Source organism: Notolepis coatsorum, assembly GCF_963971535.1.
Source record: "Notolepis coatsorum genome assembly, chromosome: 8".
Classification (NCBI taxonomy): domain Eukaryota; kingdom Metazoa; phylum Chordata; class Actinopteri; order Aulopiformes; family Paralepididae; genus Notolepis; species Notolepis coatsorum.
The window spans coordinates 40,076,040-40,100,040 of NC_140172.1; the positions used below are offsets into that span (position 1 = coordinate 40,076,040).

At 41.7% G+C, this 24,001-nt stretch overlaps 1 protein-coding gene across 2 annotated transcripts in view; it reads left to right on the forward strand.

The window, feature by feature from the left end:
- Nucleotides 1-24,001, forward strand: part of cpeb4b (cytoplasmic polyadenylation element binding protein 4b) — a 74,325-nt gene that overhangs the window by 35,968 nt on the left and 14,356 nt on the right. For both annotated transcript variants that reach the window (XM_084320265.1, XM_084320266.1), the window contains exons 4-7: nt 2,559-2,609; nt 18,733-18,903; nt 20,763-20,852; nt 22,223-22,341. In XM_084320265.1, the coding sequence (XP_084176391.1) occupies nt 2,559-2,609; nt 18,733-18,903; nt 20,763-20,852; nt 22,223-22,341 (431 nt within the window). The remainder of the gene's footprint in view (nt 1-2,558; nt 2,610-18,732; nt 18,904-20,762; nt 20,853-22,222; nt 22,342-24,001) is intronic.

Sequence of the window (24,001 nt, forward strand, 5' to 3'; positions counted from 1 at the left end):
GCGCCGGTCGGCGGGCCAGCTAACGTAGCTACGTTATTAGCTATTAGATGCAAGACTAACGTTACTGGTGAAAATGTGATTTGCGTTGGAATACTCCTTTGTCAACTTGCTGTACTTTGCTTGCAGGTCTGCAGTCATTATTGCTGCATTATGAATAGCCGCAACTTTAGCCAAGGTAACGTTATGGCTAAACCTTTAACAATAGTTAACGCTAGCTTTCGGTTAGCTGTTCAATGCTATTAATAACACAACTCCCCGTCAACACCCTCTCTCGGGAAGATGGCATTTAAGAAAGTATCTGCTGTTAAAATGAAGTGTTACACGTTCAATAACAAGCATATTATTTACCCGAAGATAGCAGTAAACAAGGCATTACTCCGTTAGTACGTTCATAGCTCGGTTCCATTCCGTTGCTCATTCCGTACCCAACTACACATTCTGCAATCTGTTAATAAAGTTTTCAACCAGACAAATGTATAGAAAGGCTTTGTTTTATTATAACATTTGTTGCAGTAAAATCATTATGTCTCATTTGGTCATGCGTGGAGCGCCGGTCGGCGGGCCAGCTAACGTAGCTAAGTGTGTTCTGCTCTCGCAAACAGAATGCCCGGAAGTAGAAAAATTTATAAACGCTTGCCGATTGGTGGTAAGGACAGCAGGAGGTGGGTGCTAGCGGTCACCGGTGTGGCGTAATTGGCCGAATCGACTGTCAATCAAAATGGTTCCATTGCATTGGTTGAAAGCTCTGGTTGAGAGAATAGTATCCTGCTGCAGGCCGCAAGAATGGTTCCATTGCATTGGTTGAAAGCTCTGGTTGAGAAAATAGTATCCCTCTGCAGGCCGCAAGACGATACTGGGAGAGAGATAGTGATACCATAAACATATTTCTTGATGTTTCCTTTTTTTAAGTAAGTAAAGAGGCCTACAAATACAAACATACACATACAAATATACAGTAGTTTCATTAAAAAAAAAAAAAAATTTACAAATACTTATATACAAATATACAAATATCGGTATCGGTATCGGTATCGGCCGATAGTGTTAGTTGAACAATCGGTATCGGTATCGGCGGCCAATTTTCATATCGGTGCATCCCTATTATATATGTATATAGTAGCTTACACTGTGAACTTCTCCAAACCTCTCTTGGCAGAGCCTGAGGTGCGGCCTACAATAGCAACCCCTCCCCTATCCCACTCAACTCCAACTCACGCATCAAATCAAAGAAAATATTTAAACAAAACAAACGGTGCAATACCAAGAGGAGCACTTTTGCCTAGAGGCCACCATTTGATGGCACTACAGATTCTACCTTTTAATGTCCCAACTGACTCCTCCATAGTCCCAGAGGCTCTGCTATGTGACTAGTACAACCATTGGCGCCCCATCCCGTTCATCACATTCTAGGAGTTCTAGTTCTGTGCCCTGTGCCATGTCTGCCCAGACTGCTGTGGGGCTGAACAGGGGAGGTGTAGGGGTGAGGGAGGGGCCAGTAGAATTCCGTCTGACCCAGGCGTTGGAATGCACCAATCGCAAGAGTGTTCCATACCCGCACAACAATGGTTGTACTATTTCAGCTCTTTCTCCTCATTATCCCTCCGCAGCAAGCCAGCCCAGCATGGCCCAGCAGAACTTTGATGCTTGTTTGGCATCGTAACGTGTGTGTGTGTGTGTGTGTGTGTGTGTGTGTGTGTGTCTCTCACACGCACACGGTAACTGGGGGTGGGGTTGGCATTGTGAACCGGTCTGGCACATGGCTTGATACAAACGTGTATGATATAAAGCTTAGAGAGAAGTACTAGATAGGGAGTGTGAAAAAGTGAGATGGTTGCTCACCTATAGAAGTAGGCTATAATAATGAGCCTAATGTGGTAGTATTACTCAACATCATGCCTATAGCCACTTTAGCCCTATTAATGGAAGGTGATTAAACCATCAATTCAAATGGATGCCATTGTATTCAATGCTAAAATGAAGAATAGATTAGAAAATGTGCCTACGTCAGTATAAGAAATATAGATGTAGATAGAAATAATAATCCAACATTCATTTTGAAAAGCAGTTCTTCTCAGACGAGGAGTCACGAGAACCTTCAAGTAAATCCATCTACCCCATAAAATTAAACGGCGCATTGAAACGTTGCACGCAGGAAGAATGATGCTTTGATTATTCGCTGATATATGGAATTACTAATGAAGCTTCAAAGAACAAGAAAGTGGTAATCGGGACATTTCCGTTATGCATGCTAATAGTACGACTAATGCAGCAACCAAATCAAACCGGAACCTTGACGTTTGAGCATGTTCCTAGCTAGTGTTTATCTGTTCTAAAATGAAGTCCTTTCCAACTCTTCTTTTACTTATTACTGGAGCAAGTATTTTTGAATGGCTCTTGTCCAGTGGTTGCATTTTATTTTTTTTATAAAGAAAAAAAATGTATACCCCACTGACTTGCCCCAGCATTGCTAACAAATGCAAACATTTCCTAACCCACAAAACATTGACATGAAAGCTTTTCGAATGTCCTGACGATGTTTGTTTTGTTTTTCTGTGCAGGTCGTTTGGGGTTCCCCCACCCTGGAGGAGACAACCCTCTGCCTATTACTGGTACGTTTTGTTATTATTATTATTATTATTATTATTATTATTATTATTATTATTATTATTATTATTATTATTATTATTATTATTATTATTATTATTATTATTACTGGTACATATACATGTACGGTCATTTCAGGACTTGCTTTGACGCTTATATGCCTACCATAGTTTTATATATTTGTATTGGTGTCTTAACCTACACTAGCAGACTGAGTGTTGGAGGGAAAGAGAGAGGTTAGGGATGGATGGATGGATGGATAGATAGATAGAGAGGGGAAATGGTTGGAGAAAGAGTGGACAGAGAGATTGTAGTCGGGGCAGGATGCAGGCCTGGGTGGAAGAATGAAATGATGGAGAAGCAGATGGATAGAGAGTGAGCAGTATCATGGTGAAATGAACCTATGTGAGAGCAGTCGGCTAGCTTATATCAGAGAGATAATTATCTGAATCTCTGGACCCATATCCCTGAATTATGTGAAGAGCAGAATGCATGAATGCACTGGTCTGGGTTTCTAGTGTGTACCCTACTCAAGCTTGCATATATAAAGTATCACTCCGCTGCTGCAGTTACCTTCCTGGTACAGAAGATAGCGTTAGCAAAAGGATTCAGTTTGACTGCAGAATTACGAGATAACGGCTCAAATTCCCTCCAATAGACTGGCATGGCCTTTTGTTGCCTTTGGGTGTACTCTGGAGTAAATGTGTGCCTTTTTACAGACTTGAAAAGTGTCCCCTTTACTTTACATTACATTCGTTTTGTGATTACTAGCCGGAGTATGGATCGAGTTGAGAGGGCTCTATTGATCAAACACAGAAATTGGGGGATAGATGTCCAGAATTATCCTATTTAGTAGATAGTAACATTGTACTGCAAAATAAGTTGACTTTAAGTGTGTACAGTTTCCACAAAAGCAGTTTGATATCCAGAAGCCTACTGTATTTTTCCACTGATGGTACTTGATCATTGAGTTTGTATCCTCACTCTTAGCCATACGGAGCATACAGTACAGTTAGGAGCCACTGCTTGTGAAGAAAAGAAAAGCCCATATTGTACATTGGCAGCTTGAATTTCATACCGTCACGTGTGCACAACAATATTGGTGATCAGAAGGGACAGACATGGTTTGTTGCCTTCCAGTTCTTGGTTACCCCCCCCTTCTCTTTGTGGTGTGAATCCGCAAGCGCAATATGTGTAAATTGAGCTATCACACGTTGGTCCCATCATTTAGAAAATGGGTGCAGTTAAAAAGGAAATTGAATGACCCTCCCTCCACACAGCTGGATGTACTGTACCAGCTGAAACGGGTGTAGAATGACCCTCCCGCCACACAGCTGGATGTACTGTACCAGCTGAAACGGGTGTAGAATGACCCTCCCTCCACACAGCTGGATGTACTGTACCGGCTGAAACTGGTGTAGAATGACCCTCCCTCCACACAGCTGGATGTACCGGCTGAAACGGGTGTGAGGAGGCCAATCACTGAAGGCGCTGTGTTCACTGAGAGTAGTTCAAACGGGTTATTTAAAAGTTCATGAAATCACCCATAAAGAAGTGCCATGTCCAGAATGTTGTTCTTTCTCCCCTAAAGAACAGTACATTTTTTGAAGTATGAATTTCCCTTCACGCATATATAGAGAATGCTAATAGACAGCCATGTCTCCCTCCTACAGGATTCACTATATCTCGCCACAGCAACTGTGCAAATGCACACCGTTGTTCACCGCTCATGTACCACATCCCCATGCGTCCTCCACATTCCCATGGCGATATTGTCCCCTCCTTGCCGTTCCTCCTAGCGCCATGGGTCACATGGCAAGATCACATGGTCAGGAGCTGTCATTCTCTACAGTGGCACCGAGACAGATGGCGTTGGGAGGATAGACAGGATTCAGAGGTTACACACCATCACTCTCTGTCACTCTCTCTTTCCGTCGCTCTCCCACACTCGTTGATTCTCTCCCTCTCTCTCGCTCTCGCTCTCTCTCGCTCTCGCTCTCGCTCTCTCTCATGCAGATTTTTATATCTGAGAGAGGGACAGACAGACAGAGATCCTCGTCATCTCCCTTCAGCTCTTCCTGTGACCCTGAGAGCCAGGGACACACATACTGTGTCCATCTGGTTGTAGTGGAGCAGACCGCAGAGTTGAGGCAGAGTTGAGGATTTACCACTCATCTGCTTTGACCACTTCATTAACTCCACAGTCCTGGTTTTAGATCAGTGCCTCTCCCCAGCCTCCATACACTGTTCTGCTCCGTCCCCTTCCATTCAGATCATTTTGTTTTTAGCTCGGTTAATTTCGTTTTCCATTCTACACATTAAAGATTTATTTTTTTAGTAGAGCTAAAAAATATATATCGGTCGACGGATATTATTGGCTGATATTTACTTATATTTAGCAAAATTGTACATCAGTATTGGCTTCCCTCCGGTTGATCAGCTATGAAGACGGTGTTATCATATGAAACCATGCATACTTACAACATGCATGCTCACTCTCCCTCTCATCAATCTGGTCTCTGACATCAAGGCCACCTAATCATCCCGTCCCCTTAATTGGCTGATATCAATCCCTGTCGCCTGAGCCTTTCAGCCATTGTGTATGTGTGAATGGCAGCCGTTGAGCCTGCGTAGCCCAAGGTTGGGTGCTACACAGTGGTGGTGAAGGAGGCAATTTCTATCATACATTGTAAATTGTACATTTGAGTGTCTTGAAAAAGCACTATGTGTAAATGCAATTCACATTCATTCTATTTAGTGCATCGTGCAAACGCACTCACTGTTGCTGGTCTGCTCTGTTCTGTGAGCTCCCTTCCAGTCCCTTGTGGTTTGCTTTCTTCATCATACAAAGTTTATAGATTGCCTCATTAACGTTAGCAAGTTCCCTATTAGCATTGGGTTGAATTCCGAAATATTGCCAAATCCTCCGCCATCCTTGTGTAACCTGATGGTTGTGTAACCTGTCTAGAGCCTTCTTACTTTCTGAAGTGAGTCACGTGAAGTGAAATCTACTCTAAAAGTGAAAGTGAAAGCCATCTGTGCTGCGACGGAGCTTAACACATTGGGCATTAGCCTGGTCCTTGTGGCTAAAGTGCTAGCATATTTTCACTGTTTGGAGAGCTATATCTATATTATAGCTATGGAGACAATACTATGGTCATTTGACAGTGACTTTCTTCCGTCGAACATGCAAAAAATAGATAATATTTTCATGCATACGTTCGTGCATTATCCCGTGGTGAATATAAGTATAGTTTAGGACTGATCCGGGGTAATTCCTGAAAACTGCGCTATGGAGCAATACATGAATTTAGCTAAAAGCGTTGGCGTTGCTCGCCTGTCTGTACACGCTACTATTTCCAATTTATGCTTTGATCGCCAGTAACAGCATTCGTTTTGAATACTATATATGTTGATTGTCCGGATCGATATGAAATCATTGTAGGATTAAATTGATGTCATATAGTCCTTACCTTTACTAGGAGGTATCCCAAAAAGAATATTCCAATTGCCTGATCGCGATTTCCAGTATTGGTGTCCATTGGGTCCCCGACATAATCCGGCACAACACATGCATCGAGGGCCATTGGACGCGTTTCAATGTTATCGGGTGAACCGCTAGACTTGCCTGAAGCAAAATACTGCGCCCCGGAGGGAATTAGATGTAACACCCAGTGTGAAAAAAGGTTTCAAAGGGTGGGCGATACTGCCACCTAGCAGGATGCAGCCGGTATTGCGCTTTTGGGATTTCAGACACCAAGGTCTGTGAAGATATAATGAATAAAAAAATCGAATAAAAAAAAAAATGACCAAAACCAGAGAAATCTTGCATGGCAAGTTAACCTGAGAAATCTCGGGTCTGGCAGTCTGTGTTAACAATTGTGTGTATTGAGCCGTACTCAATACACTCAATCACCTGCGTACCGCGCAGGTGATTGATTGATTGAAAATTGTATTAACAGATTGCAGAATGGGTACAATACAGTACAGCTCAATACACACAATTGTTAAGGGGATACAGACCAGAGAAAGACTTTCGTCTTGTTTACATCAGTATCCCCCATTTTCAATTCATAATGAATTGTAAGTAAGGGTGCAATTAGCACCGTGCAATTCATTCTTTGTGGATCCCGCCCTTAGTGTTTTACAAATGAGAGGTTTTCTTTTATTTGCAATTGACACGCAAAAAAAAATAGCATACACTAGTAATGTAATGTACTCAGTGGATGAACACTGAGTAACAACCCTTTTTCAAGACCTCTTTTTAGACAAATATTTTTTGAAGATCAAATCTTGTTTTTATAAAGAAAATAATTATCTGACCTAAATGTAGGCTACCAGTAATTCGAACACATTGAATAAAACAAGGTAGGTGTATATTTATTTAAATGTAATTGTCCTCTTTACATACAGTATATTATGTAACATATTACATACATAATACAAATGTATTAATCTGTGTTATTTCAATCAATTATTACACTGTAGCCTGCTGATAGACCTATTCCTAACATCACTTAGGTCTCAAAGTGAAAAATTTAACCATAGGATCAAATACAATTTATTTGTAAAGCCTTTAAGCCTGCAATCACAAGTTAATGTCCCCATGGGCTGGACAAATCTTCTTTAACTCATTGACTGCCAGGCCAGCTATTAGCCTTATCCTGTAGTAGCTACTTCCACCGCTGTAAACGATGGGAGTCGCTCACCTTGTTTGCAGGGCTATAACTATATATATATTATATAGCTATGGATGCAATACTATGCCCCATTTGACATCGAGTATCCAGTGCTTCCCGCATGCGCTGCGCCCACTGCTGAATTAGGACTAGACTATTAAAAAAAAATTATATATATTTTTTTTTATTCTTATTTTTTTTATCATTTCATTTGGGCTGTGGGGGGTGCTTAATGTAAAAGACTGACCTGAGGAAAAGGCTGCAGGGAGAAAGCACTGCAGTCTAGTCGATTTTGTGTTTTGAGCACAAAGTTCATCATAGATCTAGCCTCTTTATTTTGCTCTCAAAGTGCACCAGATTGATGCATTTAACTTTAAAATGTAAAAAAAATCTAATTACGGGAGAGCATGCCCCCGGACCCCCCTAGAGGCACAGCACCGCTGCTGAATTTTTTTTCAGGGGAAACACTGGTATCTATCATTCAATATGTGAAAAAGGAATACTTTTTCCATCCATACATTCCCGTTTTATACCGTAGTCGTGAATATAAGTATGATTTTAGAGCGGTTTAGGGTAATTCCTGGGAGGCTAGTAATAGGCCGCGCCGCATATTATACTTAATCCATTGGCATTTCGTCCCTATACACGCTACAATAAAAAATTCAAATGCATATGATCGGTATATTATGTTCCATCATGAATGCATGAAAGGGGGGCGGGTCGTTTCTGATGAATTGATTGTCAATAATGGCATTCGTTAGTACAACAGCACACTGATCGGGGCGATGGCTATGAAAAGAAGGCACAATCAAGCTGAAATTGACGTTAAATTGCTCTTACCTGTGGCCGGTGAGATTCCAAAAAGAATATTCCAATTATTTGATTGCCATCTGGTAGATCGTATGTCCATTTGGGCCACGACATAACCCACCACAGCATAATGAATCGGGGGTCCCGAAAACTATTCAATGCGATCGGGTGGAGGCTACTAGAAAAGTCCGCCCGGAGGACTTTCATCGACACACAGAGAGATACACAGTCTCAAAGGGAGTGCAACATCAGCCGCATACCACCAGGCGGCGGTATTGGACTTTTGCGATCTCAGACTAATTCCCTATGGTTACACAGCCTTCCTGGATGGATTATGAATGGAAATAGCGAATAAATAGAAATAACGATCAAATAATCGTTGTTGGCGTCCAACAATTGGCAGCCAATAACGAGTAATGTACTCGTCATTGGCGGGGAATGGGTTAAACAAGTCAAGAAGAAACATCACAATAAATCAAGAACAAAAAACTCATTCTGAAATCCAAATCCAGGTTATATTTCAATTAGACTGCCTCATTGATCACCATGATGTTAAAATCAGAATTATAAATCCTCCTTGGTTTTAACTAGGCTTGGACGATGGGACGATATTATCGCTATGTATCGTGCTCGTGGCCACGATAATAGGGAGGTGTAGTGGTTACGTCATTGCCGTTTTTCGTGTTCCACCCCCTGTCCAACGCAATTTATTTGCCCATTTCTAAATCGTCTCGTTTAAAACAAATAAAGCATTAACATTTGCATGGTGTACCTTTCTGTGCTTATTCATCCACAATCTATAGCTCAACATGAAAATATTCGCAATTAATCATAAAAAATAATCGCCAAATTTTATTTCAACCAAAAATGCTTAAACAATAATGTTAGCGATAGAAGGGAACTCATTTTGTGCAAAAATGGAAAGCTTTTCAATTTCCATGCGGCAGAATTGTTACAATAGCCGATAATCCATTTTCCCAATGCTAAATCCCTATACGAGTGGAACAACCAGTGACGTCAGACTACACCTCCCTATGGCTCTCACGTGTCCTGATAACTGAACGATATTTAATTATGCAACGCCTGTTATGAATCTTGTTCTTATAGTTACAGTAGTCTCTCTCTTTCCCTATCTTTGGCACCACTTTTTGATAACCAAATCCCAGGGATCCTTTAAAAAAATGTGCCCCAACAATCCATTATCCGTCAGGCTTCAAATAGTATAAAATCAGTGGTAGGAGTGATGATGTGATTCATAGTCGCATGCAATGTGATTATGCATCTTGATTAAAGGGGAGATGAAGCATAGCGATATAAACATAGTCATAGCATAAAATTTGTATTTAGATAAACCACAGAAAAATCACGTTATAAAAATAAGGCGTTTCTAAGAAAAAACTATTTGTTATGTCCATTTATGTAGCATAAATCAACATGGGCGCCGCCATTTTGTTGCTGACGTCACATAGATGGTTTCGCCCGGAGGCGGAGCCTCCCATCTCAGAGAATTGCATGCTGTAGCAATATTATTAGGCTCCTCAAATATCGTTATTCATAAAAACACATTTATGTAATATTTTACAGCATTGAGCAACCCCAACAGGGGGATGCTGCATATGTATGCTCTGTCATCTTTAAGATGGCGAGACCTGCAGTTGGCACCTGAGATGGCGAGACCTGCAGTTGGCACCTGAGATGGCGAGACCTGCAGTTGGCTGTGTGAGGCCACGACATTTGAGCAAACTAATAATACTGCATGTTCTGAAGGTCCAGATTAATAATTAGAATGAGTTCAACAGAAAGGTATAGATTAGGCTATCACCTAAAGTCTGTTGGTTGCTATATGAGTTCAGCCTCAACCGAACTCAGTCTAAAGGTCTATTCTTTCTCCGTTATTCCCTGCCCGTCGCCGTCGGCAGATCGATGCGGGAGTATTTATATCCCTCCCTCCTCTCCCTTGGTGACACCAACGTTACACAGCGCTGTAGCAAAACACCTCTCTCCTCACTTTTATTCTCCAACTAACGGTTATCTTTTTCTCCGTTCAATATGTGTTGAGTGGCTGGGCTGTATACAAAACTAACGGTATAACTTTGTCTCCGTTCCAATGCGTGCTGTAAGCAGCGGCGATACAAGGAGCATATACGGGCGAACAATAAAACTATCCGGTCAACAGTAAATATATATCTTACAAATAAAACAATATATATATATATATATATATATATATATATATATATATATATATATATATATATATGAGAAAATAATAATAGGGCTCGACGACCGCGTTACACTCTCCCAGGTCGCACGTATTTTTCAGACATTGCCCTGTACCCGAGCTCTACCAGGCAGTGATAGCCTTCTGAAAGAAGATGTTTCTTCAATTAGCTTTACCAGTGATATTTGGAGCTCTGATGTCAGCCCCATGTCAATGCTGAGTTTGACAGCTCAGTGGATTGACGCAGACTTCCAACTCCGTAAAACGCTCCTGCATTCCCAAGAGTTCTCCGGCTCCCATACTGCTGCAGCGCTGGCATGGCAACAGCATTCGAGAATATGTTCCAGACGTGGCATATTCCGAAAGAAAATATTCATGTCATACTCCGAGATAATGCCCGAAACGTGGTCAAATGCATGAAAGACGCAGGATTACAAAGTTTGGGATGTATGGCCCACACGCTTCAGCTGGCTGTCCAGTGTCCCCGCCAATGTTCCGAGACATATTTATATATTTGTATAATTGTTAAGCTATTTGAATCCACCATTTAGGGCTGGTGTATTCAAATAGCCTAACAAATAAAATGTAATATGTCTCGGAACATTGGCCCGCAGATGCACCACTGCAAACCAAAGAAATGTGAACTCAAGAAGCCAAAACGAAGTTTAGCCTGTTTTAGAAGGCTATAGCCTAAAAAAAAAGTTGCCTTTTACCATGCTTAGCCTATATTTTACGCAGTGTTTAAGCCTATTAAATAGGCTAATTGTTTTTTTATTCATTTTAACTTTCAGCCTGTTAACACTTTGAGCGCCACGCCTGGTTTTTTGTTTTACCGCTTGAATGCCACCATCGGCGCCAATGTTAACGTTAATATCGCCTAATCTATGTTTTAAATTATGGCTATGTGTCTAATCTGCCCATCGCATTATCAAATACTATTTTCCAGTCAGTGCTGTGAAGGCAGATTGTTTTTTTATCGCATCGTTTCCATTTCAGAGCAGTTAGAAAAGCCCCCGTTTTGATATAAAAAACAGCTCATTCTGGAGCATTCTATGAAAATCGTCTTTTAGTGGAATATTCCACAACGTTGATATTCGTCGGCCTTTTTATGAATCGTTTTCAAATAAACGCTAGATCAGGGGTGGGCAATTATTTTTCCCGGGGGGGCGAATGAGCAACTGAAAATATGTTGGGGGGCCGGGCCAAAATTCCAAACTCAATTATGCATAATATACATTTTATTTCTATATAAAAAGCAGTAAATGGCATTGTTTTGACCCCTGGTAAGAGTGTATGTTATTATTTGGCAATTAAAAGGTGAGGTTAGCTTTCAAAAATATCATTTATTCAAATAGAATTTATTTCCAAAATGATAAACAAAATGTGAAACATTAATAACAAAGGGCATTTTGAGTTTCATATACTATTGAAACAAGGATTTTCTTAGCTTTCTAAAGACATCACATCATCTTATAGCAAAAATAAACAAGACATGTCACTGAACTGTGTAAAGAAAAGTGTCCCAGTTTTGTAGCCTTTTTTACTTTACATGCCTATATTAAACATTTAAGAAAAAACAATATCAAGTGTCCCATTTCACTTGTTATATTTCCACATTTTAGTGTTCTTCGGTTCTTTTTTGTTTCATTCAGTGTGAGAAATCTAGTCTCTGTTGAGCTTTAACAAGTCCATCAAAGTCAGGTTGCATGTCTGAGGTGGAGATGCGAAGCACAGCTGCCAGATGTTCATCAGTGAGAGAGGATCTGTACCTGGACTTGGTAAACGAGAATGAGAATGTCTGTTCACATATGTAGGTGGATCCAAAGAGAACCAACATCTTCTGAGCATGTCTCCTAAGCGTATGTTGTGCGTGTGAACGTTGACATGAAAAGAAAAAAGTTAAAAAAAAAAAAAATTAAAAACGTTTTTTTTTTTTTTTTTTTTTTTTTTAATTATCATGTAATCTTTCGCGGGCCGGTCAGAATCATCCGGCCCGCGGGCCGTACAATGCCCAGGTCTGCGCTAGATGATCAATATTATACGTGCACGCAAGCACATTACGGCCGCGCACTGATAATCGCTCCGTTGATTTCCTCACAGACTTTTACAGTGAAACCGAAAGAAGACATTTCACAAAACAGCTTATAACTTCATCAAACTTACTCTGATTATCCTACCACTGATAACATAGAGTCCTTACCTGACATCAGATGGTATCCAACTGGTATATTCCAATTCCTGATCACCATTCAAAAAAAATCGATAAGTGTATGGATCCAACGCGAGACTGTAGATCTCCATGATCCGCGGGGATCTGAGGCTCCAGAATGAACTGTGGTAACCCCGGCTGGATCAGTGAACTGGAAAATGTGGAGTACCAGATTTTTTCCCCCATTCATTTTCATTGAGTCCATTCCAAAATCACTTATGTCATCTGGGAGACGACAGGGGGCGCTTTTTTCCACAGTGATCACCGGCGCAGCTCGGCTATACTCGGGTAGGCTCGGGTGATGCAATAATTTTTCAGATTGCAAAAAAAAAAAATAAAAAAAAATCAGAGAAATCTCGTGAGTGGCACGCAACCACCTATAAAAAAAACCAGAGAAATCTCGTGAGTGGCACGGAAAGTGTTAATAAATGTGTCATTAATTCAGTATTTAACTTCTTGAATTCATATTTATTTAGGCTATGCTAATTAAAAACACAAATGTTATGGACATCTAATTTAATTATCTGCTTATTTATTAATACTTCAATTCATTCAGAAACGTTGCAGCAAACATTTGTGCATTTGTTTACATAATGATAACGTACATAAATAACATTATTGAGGGAGGAAAAAAAGGAAACTGATACCTACTTCACCCTGTTAGTCAAGTTGAACTATCGTTCTGACTCAGACTGTGGGTGTGGGGGAGGGGGGGGGGGGATGTCTCGCAGATAATACAATAGTATAATTATATAATACATATTTTTTCTGTAGGTAACGTTACATTTGGTTGACAATTTACTGACTGACTTTCACGACACTCCATATTTACGTAGCTATCTAACCAGCACTGTAAACCGGGACCCAGCCCAAACCATCACCGTGACATCACCATCCAGCTAAATCTAAAATGGTGGCGCCCATGGCAAAAACGGGGAAATTACATTTGAGTTTTCGGACAAATAAGCAGGATTTCACATTTGATTATAGGACCATGTCTTACCCAAGGTACACAACAAACAAACTAGGCTCATATTGTTTAACGCTTCATCTCCCCTTTAAACACGTGACCATTGACCAGTGTTTAATATAAAAATTCATCGATGTTTCGCAGATGTTTGATAATCGTCCTTTTCTCTCATCTGTCTTTCTTCAACAAGCAGCCAGGAATTATGGAAGGAGACGAGGTAATAATAAGATTGTCCTCTTTGTCACTTTCATCACCAAGTGCAGTTCAACAGGATTCCATGCTTAGTTCTCAGACATGCAGCCCCCGTTTTTTTAATCATAGTTTTGTTGGCTGTAGTTTTAGTGAATGCTTGTTTTGAGCTCTCAGTATAATTTCAATGCGACTGTGCTTTGCGTCTGTCCAGTGAAGTGGTCGAATGTCCGTCTGCATGATTGTCTGAATGTTTTGTTTTGTTATCGTTTCCTTTTTTTTTTTTTATATATATAGACCACTGCTTTCTTGATTCTGTTTCCCTTGTTGTGCTTGAGAATAAGGGCTGCCCGCTCATTGGGTCTCATTTACCAACGGACTTAAGACAGAAAATGTGCTCTTAGGGCAGATTTTGGGATTCACCAACCGTCCCTTGTCTTGGATTCGGCCCTAACTAAGAGCAGGATTTAGGAGCGCTGAAGAGCAGTCTTAACTTGACAGACTGGTGTGCTCCGTGTTCTTAAGGGCTTTATTTGGGAGGAATCATAGTGATTCCTTCATGTCAACTCTACAGGCCTCCTTGGAATAAATTCATCATAATTTAAAGAATCATGACAATATTTGTATGATAAAAAATTTACTCATTTGATGTCCGAAAATAAATAATATGGATTCATCTGATCACAGGGCAGCTGGATTAACCATATCTGAACCAGCTATTTTGGACAAATGTATAATTACTTAATTACTCAGATATTCAAACACAATTATGCAATTATTGTGAAATGATTGAAAATAATAATTATTAGGGATGTCCGATATTATCGGCCTACCGATATTATCGGCCGTTATTACATGGCGTTTTCACATTCGCCGAAATGCTTGCTTGTGATTGGTCAACAGCCCCCCGACTGCGGCCATTATTTTTCAATAATGACCGCAGATTTTTCAATAATGACCGCAGAGCGCAGCTGTTCGCAATCAAGCCCACTGACACACTGTTTCAGTGCAATTAGACACTGCCGTGCCGGCGATGACAGGGGGCGGAGCGACGAGCGCAGCCAGAACACAGCGGAGCCAGAACACAGAGGCTGCCCGCGATAATAATAATCACTTTATTTGGGCTGACAGAGCCACAGAACAACTGCGATTTGTCAAATGAATTAGGTATATTGTTAGTAAGTTAGCCATGTAATAAGCGGGATAATGTATAGCCTACTCGGTCATTGTCGCAAAATAATTGACCTTCACTACGTTTAAAACACCTCGGCGCGGCGCCTCGGTATTTTAAACTCCGTGTCGGTCAATTATTTTGCGACAATGACCTCGTAGCTATACATTATCCCTTACATATCCGCATTAAAATGTGATATCGGTTGATATCGGTATCGGAAATTAAGAATTGGACAATATCGGTATCGGTAAAAAAGCCAATATCGAGCATCCCTAATAATTATTTAATGCCTTCTGTGGCATTTGTATTTCTTTGTTAAATATCTGTTTTATTGATTAATTATACATTTGAAAGAATGCAGGTTATAGCCAACATGCAATATATCCCATTGATTGGTACAATGGGACAGACATTTGTCGTTTTATATAGCTATAACCTGCATTCTTTCAAATATATCATTAATCAATCAAACAGATATTGAAATACACTATGTAGACTACACCAACACTGCAAATGACAGTGGATAAATAAGAACTAAAGCTAATTGCGTGGATATATCTATAGTGGAATAGACTATTAATATTCCAGTCTTGTTGTGCCACACACACACACACTGTATAGCCTACATGTCTAATGAATGAACAGTAGGCTTGCCTTATATTATTCTAATTACTTGTTTCATTTAGTATCTAGATTTAGTAGATACTATATGCTCTGCCCTATATGTACAGTAAGTACAGTAGAACAGTACACATATTAAGGCCGCCAGAGTCGGGCGTACCATGCGTGGACTGGTGAACTGTACTACTATAGGGCAGCGCAGTATCTTTGCTCTCCTAATAAAACAAGTCATTAGAATAATATAAGCCTACTGCGTTCATAGATTACACACGTAGACTATACAGTACTGCGCGCTGCGGCAGATGGCCACGAGCTGTATGATGACAATACATCTCATTTTGATTGGTCGCAAAGCGCTTCCGCTACCTACATCGGCCACCATTTCCACATGGCCCATCATATATCAGTTGCATTATAATGAGCTGGACAGGTATGTGTGTCTAACTCTTGATGTCTTACTTTTTGCGATTTCATTTGGTGCCAAGGAGCTGCCGGAGGCGTGTCTGTATTCAAATTAACTACACGGGAATGCGTTCATGTTTGTCAATGAGTGACATTCCTCATTGTGGGCATCCCAGCTGGGATCGTTTTGGCCACTTAAGACTTAAGACCTAAGAGAAATCTTTTGGCAATGTTGGTGAATGAGACCCAATATTTATTCATTGATCAATCTGTGGGTCAATCGACCAAGGATTATTTATGTATATATTTATTCATTTATTTATTCATTTTCATACCGAATGAGTTATTCCCTGAGAAATGATAAGCAAGTCTCTGGTAAGTATGAGATTAAAAGAGGCCCTTCATTGCATGTGGTGAAACCTGCCATTTGACAGATTTGTTGATTAAATCTTGTTAATGGATAAGTTGACAATGTCCTTGACTATTAAGTTGACTAAGCATGTCTTAGTGGAGGACTTGCTCTAATGAGTGTGCTGTGTTTTCCCATCGCATGTTTATTAAGATGAGAAACATCACAAGTTGTTAGTGTCACGTTATCCTGCTGCTCGGAGAGAAGGAGATGCACACAAGCTTCCATTTACACACACTGACACACACACACACTGACACACACACACTGACACACACAGACACACAGACACACAGACACACAGACACACACACACTGACACACACACACACTGACACACGCTCAGGCACATGGCCTGATGGTCTCCTCTCTCTCTCTCTCTCTCTCACACACACACACACACACACACACACACACACACACACACACACACACACACACACACACACACACACACACACACACACACACACACACACACACACACACACACACAGTGTATAAGCTGAGGGCTAACTCCCTTACATAAATCTGTATAAAGCAGCTCAGGGCAGGTTGGATGGGAGCAGGAATAGGCCAGGCAAGGCTTACCCTCTAACGCACGTGTACAACACACACACACACACACACACACACACACACACCCACCACACACACATATACACACACACACACACATATACCCACATACACACACACCCATACACACACACACCCATACACACACACACACACACATATACCCACACACACACATACACACACACACACATACCACAAACACACACACACACACATACCACAAACACACACGCACATATACCCCCACACACACCCCCACACACACACACACACACACACACATATACCCACATGCGCACACACACACACCCATACACACACAGACACACACATACACACACAGACACACACATACGCACACATACATACACACGCATACCACACACACACACACACACACACACACACACACACACACACACACACACACACACACACACACTCACACTCACACTCACACAGATATACACAGACAGCAGCAGAACCAGTAGTCCAGAGAGCCTACAAGCCTAAATAGTGTTGCAGCTAACTGTGTGTGTGTGCAACCCTCTGCCTGTGGGTGAGACACGAAGCAGCAGAGGTGGGGAGAAGGATTACTGTATTCAGCTCAGTCACACACGCACACACGCACGCACACGCGTGTGTCCGGCTGCATACTTGTTTGGTTCTCCACAGACACAGCAGTGTTGTTGAGCCGAGTCATACCAGCAGAATAAGCTCTAGAGACGGAACAACACGTTGGGGGTTCGCTACACTTCTGGAGGGGTTTTGGAGGATGCTTTAACCCTCTCACTGCCGCACTACCAAACGGTTAACCCTTTCACTGCGTCAATACACCGAAGGTTAACCCTTTCACTGCCACACCACAGCCGGTTAACCGTCGGTTGTGTGATAGTAAAGGGTTAACCTTCTGTCGTGTGGCAGTGAAAGGGTTTAAAGTGTTGATCGTTCAAAGTACATTTTATCCCCATTGCTAGTACATGACATAAATGGAATGAAGCCCCCGTCCACCTTAGTGACTCAGAACCTTTTGTCGGCCAATGTTAATGCTATAATAGTCTTAGGCTTTACTCACTTGCAGGTGAGGGGTGTTGGCCCCAGTCTTTACAGTGGCGGCACACATCAACAAGGTGTGAAAATCATAAATGGTCCATCATTTAAATGGTCGTTGACGATGCAACAATAATAACATTGTTGCCAGCAAGGCAGGAGCTGGAAGTCACCAACGGATCAGTTTTGTCATTCCTCAACGTTCACCTGGTAGAAATCTTGATACATGTTTTTGAAGATGTCCCACTTGGGCTTCATGTTAATAACTAGCCATTATGTTTATTTATTAATTCGTTAAAATTCTAATTTTCATAAGCGGTCACATGATAAAGGATTAGGTTTTGGCAACCATTTCTTCCAAACATCCACAGCTAAAACCCTTCAGTGTTTTTTCATTAAGCCATTGTCCACAACCAGGCTCAACATTGGCAAAATCCCCGGAAGTGGTGGATTTGAGTGTGATTTTTAATGTGGCTTTAAAGAGCTCAAACCATGTTCTAAACAATGCCTGAGAGACTCAATGAAACGTAGAAACAACATCAACATCTCTTCTTCTCCTCCTTCTCGTAAGAGTAGAGGACAGGTCACTGTAGTTGAGTTGGGAATTGATGTATGAGTCACGAGGCAGTGAGAATTACTATTGATGTGTTTTACATGTTGATGCTTTTTCGTGGTCAAAATATATACCACTATACTGATGGTGTCGTGTCTTCAAAAGGCATGACTCCTGTGACGTCTGTGACCCCTCCTCCTCTTTTAACTCCTTGTCCTCAGCTAGCAGCTAAGTAAACGTCTTCCTTTTGCTCTTCCAGGCCACTCCTCTCTCTTCCCCATGGAGGACGGTTTCCCTGACGATGAGCGCGGGGACCAGGGCCTGGCCGGGCTGGGCTCGCCCCACTGCTTCCCCCACCAGAACGGAGAGCGCGTGGAACGCTACTCACGCAAAGTCTTCGTCGGAGGGCTGCCCCCGGATATAGACGAAGGTGCGGTGACCTCTTAGTTCTCAAGAGGTGGATCGGGTTAAAAAAAAAAGGGGCAGGGGTTTTGATTGAATCCTTTCATCGTGTTCTGAGGAGTGGGCCTGTGAAATGTGAAGGTGATGTCGGGCTGGGCGATACTAATATCAGATCACAGTATTTGTCTTAATTTTGACAGTATAGTGGTATTTGGCGGTATAGTTTTCCTGTACAAATCATTTTTTTCTTTTCTTTAACTTGTACCTCCCAGCCCTAACATGAGGTCATGTCTTGGAGGAGAGCAGACCTGAACATCCAGACATGTATTTCCTCAACTATCTCTTCAGCTTTAAACCTACAGTACTGCGGTTGAAAGTAGTTGAGGGAATATAGCGTCTGTACGCTAACTACAGGTCTGCTCTCCTGGTGATGTCATGAGCAGTGGTGCAGTGGCAAATTGACAGTAGGTCAAACGCTCCACGCGCGTGCGCGCGCATGTGCACGCGAGTGCGCATGCGCATGCACAGTTTTTTTTGGCACAGATTTTTTTTTTCTTTTTTTTTGGCCTTGAAATAGAGAAGCTGAAAAAGGTAGCAGCGTATGAAACTTTTGTATCACAAACAGTACTGTATTTGCAAATCTGGTATATGTCATAAATGTATAGATGTAGCAGTACTGTCTATCTGTATGTCGTGTATGTCATATATGTTATGATGAATTGAAAATGGGGGACCCTGATGTAAACAAGACGAAAGTCTTTCTCTGGTCTGCATCCCCTTAACAATTGTATGTATTTAGCTGTACTGTACCCATTCTGCAATCTGTTAATAAAGTTTTCAATCAATCAATCAATCAATCAATCAATCAATCAATCAATCAATCCCGCAGTGCAATACTCCAATTCAGCCATTGGGTGGGACGGTCATGTGACCCAAATCAGCCAGCGAGGGTCCTTAAAGTGTGGGTCCTTAAAGTGTTGCGGTCCTGAGAGTGTTGGTGCTCTCGTCCTGCAGCTGGATACTATTGCCTCACAGCGCGGCCGTCAGCGCGCGGCCCAGAGAGCACCGCTGGCTCTGCGGCTCTGCAGCTGCATGCTTCTCCGGGAGTCCGGTTGGATAATGCCATGTAAAAAGTCGCATGCCTGACATTTCGGCATGTAACTCGAGAACCGAGGCACGGATTTTGGCGATCCAGATGGCATTCGAACGGCAACGAATAGCGCTTTATTCGGTAATTTATATGTTCGGCGAAAAATGCAGCCCCGAGCCTTCAGATGCTCGCAAAAGGCCGTGAAACTGAAACTGAAAAACAGTGAAACCCCGGACAGGGCGTGAAAAAAAAAGAGCAAAAGAGGACGTTTGGTCAGCCTACTCTACCTGTGCTTTTGTTATGTAAAAACGGTGGCCGCGGGCCGAGCCGGTACTTAGTTACAACGAATGGGAACAGCGGATTTTTGTGTCCGTGACTGCGCGTACACGCGGGAACATATCCGTGCGCGATTGTGCGTACTTCAGCCTCAGTGACCGAGGTAAAACGCCGTTATACCAGCACTGCACCACTGGTCATGAGCTCTCGAGACACCGAACACGTTCCTACTTTTTATGTTCGGTGGAATATCTCCTTAAAGTTCAGGTGTGTGTTTACCCTTGAAGTGGATGCTCTACCATTTGTTACTGTGCGATTTTTCCTAATTGCCCCGCCTTCTTTTCTTGATCTTCCAATCACAGCTGTTGCTTGTCCGAGGGAAGCAGCGGTTCTGATTGGAGGATTTAAAAAAAATAAAAAGGCGCGTTTGAGATAGGTCAGTTATGTTGTACCGGTATGTTGGTTGTCAGTTAGCCACATGTGAATGACCGGTCTCCTGCATTTCTTTTTTCTTGTTCCAGATGAGATAACAGCCAGTTTCCGTCGTTTCGGCCACCTGTTTGTGGACTGGCCCCACAAGGCAGAGAGCAAGTCCTACTTTCCTCCAAAAGGTGTGTCAGATTGTCAAGAGTGCCTTCACATTGTACCTTTTTATTCTCAAGCAATCAACTGAAAGCCCCCAGATTTAGTTTGCACGTGCCCAGTGAGTAGTCCGATGTATATTGTCATTGACCTATCTCAAACCCCACCCTCTTTTCTTGATCCTCCAATCACAACTGTTGTTACTTTGTTTATCCAAGGGAAGCAACAGTTGTGATTTGAGGATCAATAAAAGAGGGCAGGGTTTGAGATGGGCTCTGCCTAGGGGATGCCTAGACACTAGAAACCATCAAAGTGTTTATTTTGTTTTTGTTTTTTAAATACCGCTGTGTATATATATATATATATATATATATATATATATATATATATATATAATATAATAAATGTTGTTACCTTTTATCCTTTGTATCTCTTCTTTTATCCCTTGCTGTGCTGCTGTACTGTTGCAGAAAAGTAATTTCCCCACAGGGACAATGACATTCTTGTCTGATCTTAAATGAATCTAAAATGACTGTTATAATAATGTCTGATTGTCATTTTGAAATGAGAAACTACTGGCAGTAGTCTTTTTGGACTGCCTAAATAACAGTTGACTCTTACCCTCCCACAAAAAACGCTTTATTCCTGCCCCCGTTGAGGAATTAAACCATGTGTATGCAGCGCTCAGTCTTATGTGTAATTAGTAAGATGTCAACACATAATTTTCTCATTTTAAAGGGGGGGGGGGGGGGTAGGCAATTTGGGGAGAAATGAATGAGTGAGCTTACATGTGCAGCTGAAATAGAGCCCTGTGCCGTGCGCTATGCATGCATAAGCACAACAGAGGTTTTATACTGACTCCCAGAGGCACATGCATCTTAAAGCTGGATTAAATAAATATATAATAAAGAATTCCCAGCCTCTGATTTCTGGAAAAATAAATTCTCACTGTGGGTACTTTTCGACGAGGAACGTGGTGGTGTTAGTTTTCCGATGCAACCCGGGAACACCACTTGGCAGAGGCCAAGCTAATCTGATTGGGGTCTTAAGATTCAGGCCACCCTGAGATCTTGGAATGTCTGATTACAAGGCCTGGGAGAGTCAGAGATCAGATTATTTTTTAAAGTATGTTTGATTCATTGGTAGCTGTTGGGATATGAAGAGAATTTCACCACATATTACCAAAATAGTTCTAAAAAGAAATGTCGTCTACATCACCTTTTAAACGGCAGGGACGTTTTCTGACATCAATACAGGGTCACCTGGACAAAAATGTAGGGGAACCCCTGTGTTGGATTGTAATAGCGATAGTGACTTCACTTTTTCTTTCCGTCTGTTGTATTGTTCACTGGGTTGATCCGCAGTAGGCTTAACCTTGCCCGTGTTGTCTTGTCTGCAGGCTACGCCTTCCTGCTGTTCCAGGACGAGAGCTCAGTGCAGGCCCTGATTGATGCCTGCATCGAGGAGGATGGCAAGCTGTATCTGTGTGTGTCCAGCCCCACAATCAAAGACAAGCCGGTCAGTTTAAAAACACACACACACACAGGGCACATCTGCTCCTATCTCCCACTGTTTCTTACAGAGTACCAACTACTACATCAATGGATTCGATTTGTATTTGACTTCGCTAGCAGCTCACCGTGAAACTTCATTTAACCTTTTAAGCCCTAGCCCTTTTTTCAGAAAATCTGCCTAAAAAAAAGATTGCTCCACTTCATTTGCATGTTCTTGGTATCTAGGGGCATCTATGGATCTCAGTGAATGTATTCCCAGTGTTATAAATATTGTGTCTGTTACTCTGCTTGAGTAAATTGTAATGAACCAAAGGAGAATATAAATTATTATTATTAGTTCCCCCCCCTCCCATATTTGACGGTGAATAACACCACGCTAACATTGACCAAAATAAATAATGCCACTGAGCTCATGCAGCACCTTCTTGAGATTGAGTGTACTAAAGATCTAAGGAAATGAACAAAGGGCAGAGGATTTACAGAGGTTCTTGTAGATACAGTACTGAATTTTGCCATCCGGAGACATTCAATATGAAATATGTGACCAGGCACAGATAATAGGGTCTTGTTAAGCAAGCTTAATTTTTTTTACATTATATGAAAGTACAGGTTCTTGCCTACTTGCCTAAATAAGCCATCACTTGTACAAATCGGGCGGATACTTTTCAATCTATGTCTTATTAACAAAGATGATAACACAATAGCCCGTTTTGAGCTACAGAGCTTCAATGGGGCTGTTGGCTGTTCTCTTAACACATTGGCGACCACGGTTTGCAGTGTAATATGGTTCTGGACGACCAGGGTTTGTCAACAAACCGATGTACTTTCTAACAGCTATATATATACTTTATAGTATTGCTATCTGTCCATTCTCATTGTCACTTGAGTGCATAAACCGAGCCTTCATAATGGCTTAAAGAAAATAAAAATCCATCGGTTGGTTGTCATTTTATAGCGTCGTGAATATAAGCTTTATCGCAGTTTTCGTCTCGTCTTTTTTCTGGGAGGCTAAAGGCTAGTCACGTTATATCAAATGCCTTTTCTGTTGTATATATACGAATGAAATAAAACAAACTGCTTATCATCCGGACTATTACAGAGCATCTATGGATGAAATGGGGACGGCGGGGGACACCGATTAGTATTATTGATTAGCAATACAGTGTGCGTTCAAGTAGCCACATTCACTGATCGATCGCTTGCGTGTTACAACAATGTCCAATCCGGCTGTAATTTGATCGCCGTCAGCATTTTGTCATTATTCATCGGCATCTGGTAGATCGATATGTCCATTGGCTGATCATAAATCCCATTATTCCAGGTTGAAATCTGCGTTCCGTAACGTGATCAAAGATGGAGGATGTTCGGCTGGGATCCAGGCTCATATGAAATGCCCCTAGACAATACATTTTTTTCCCCCCCATTCGGCCTCAATGATACTGCAGTGGAGCGATGGCGCCCCTAAGAGGATCTGGCCGGTATTGCATGTTTCGGAAATCAAATATGCGGGTAGATCCTGCAAGTCGATCGGGGACGTTAATACCGTTATTAATACGGAATAAAACAATAACAACTTGCCACGAGTTACTCGTGGCTCTGGTCCACAACGGGTGGAATCGAAACACGAGTTAACTCGTGGACGGTCCTTAATGTGTTAAGATGCA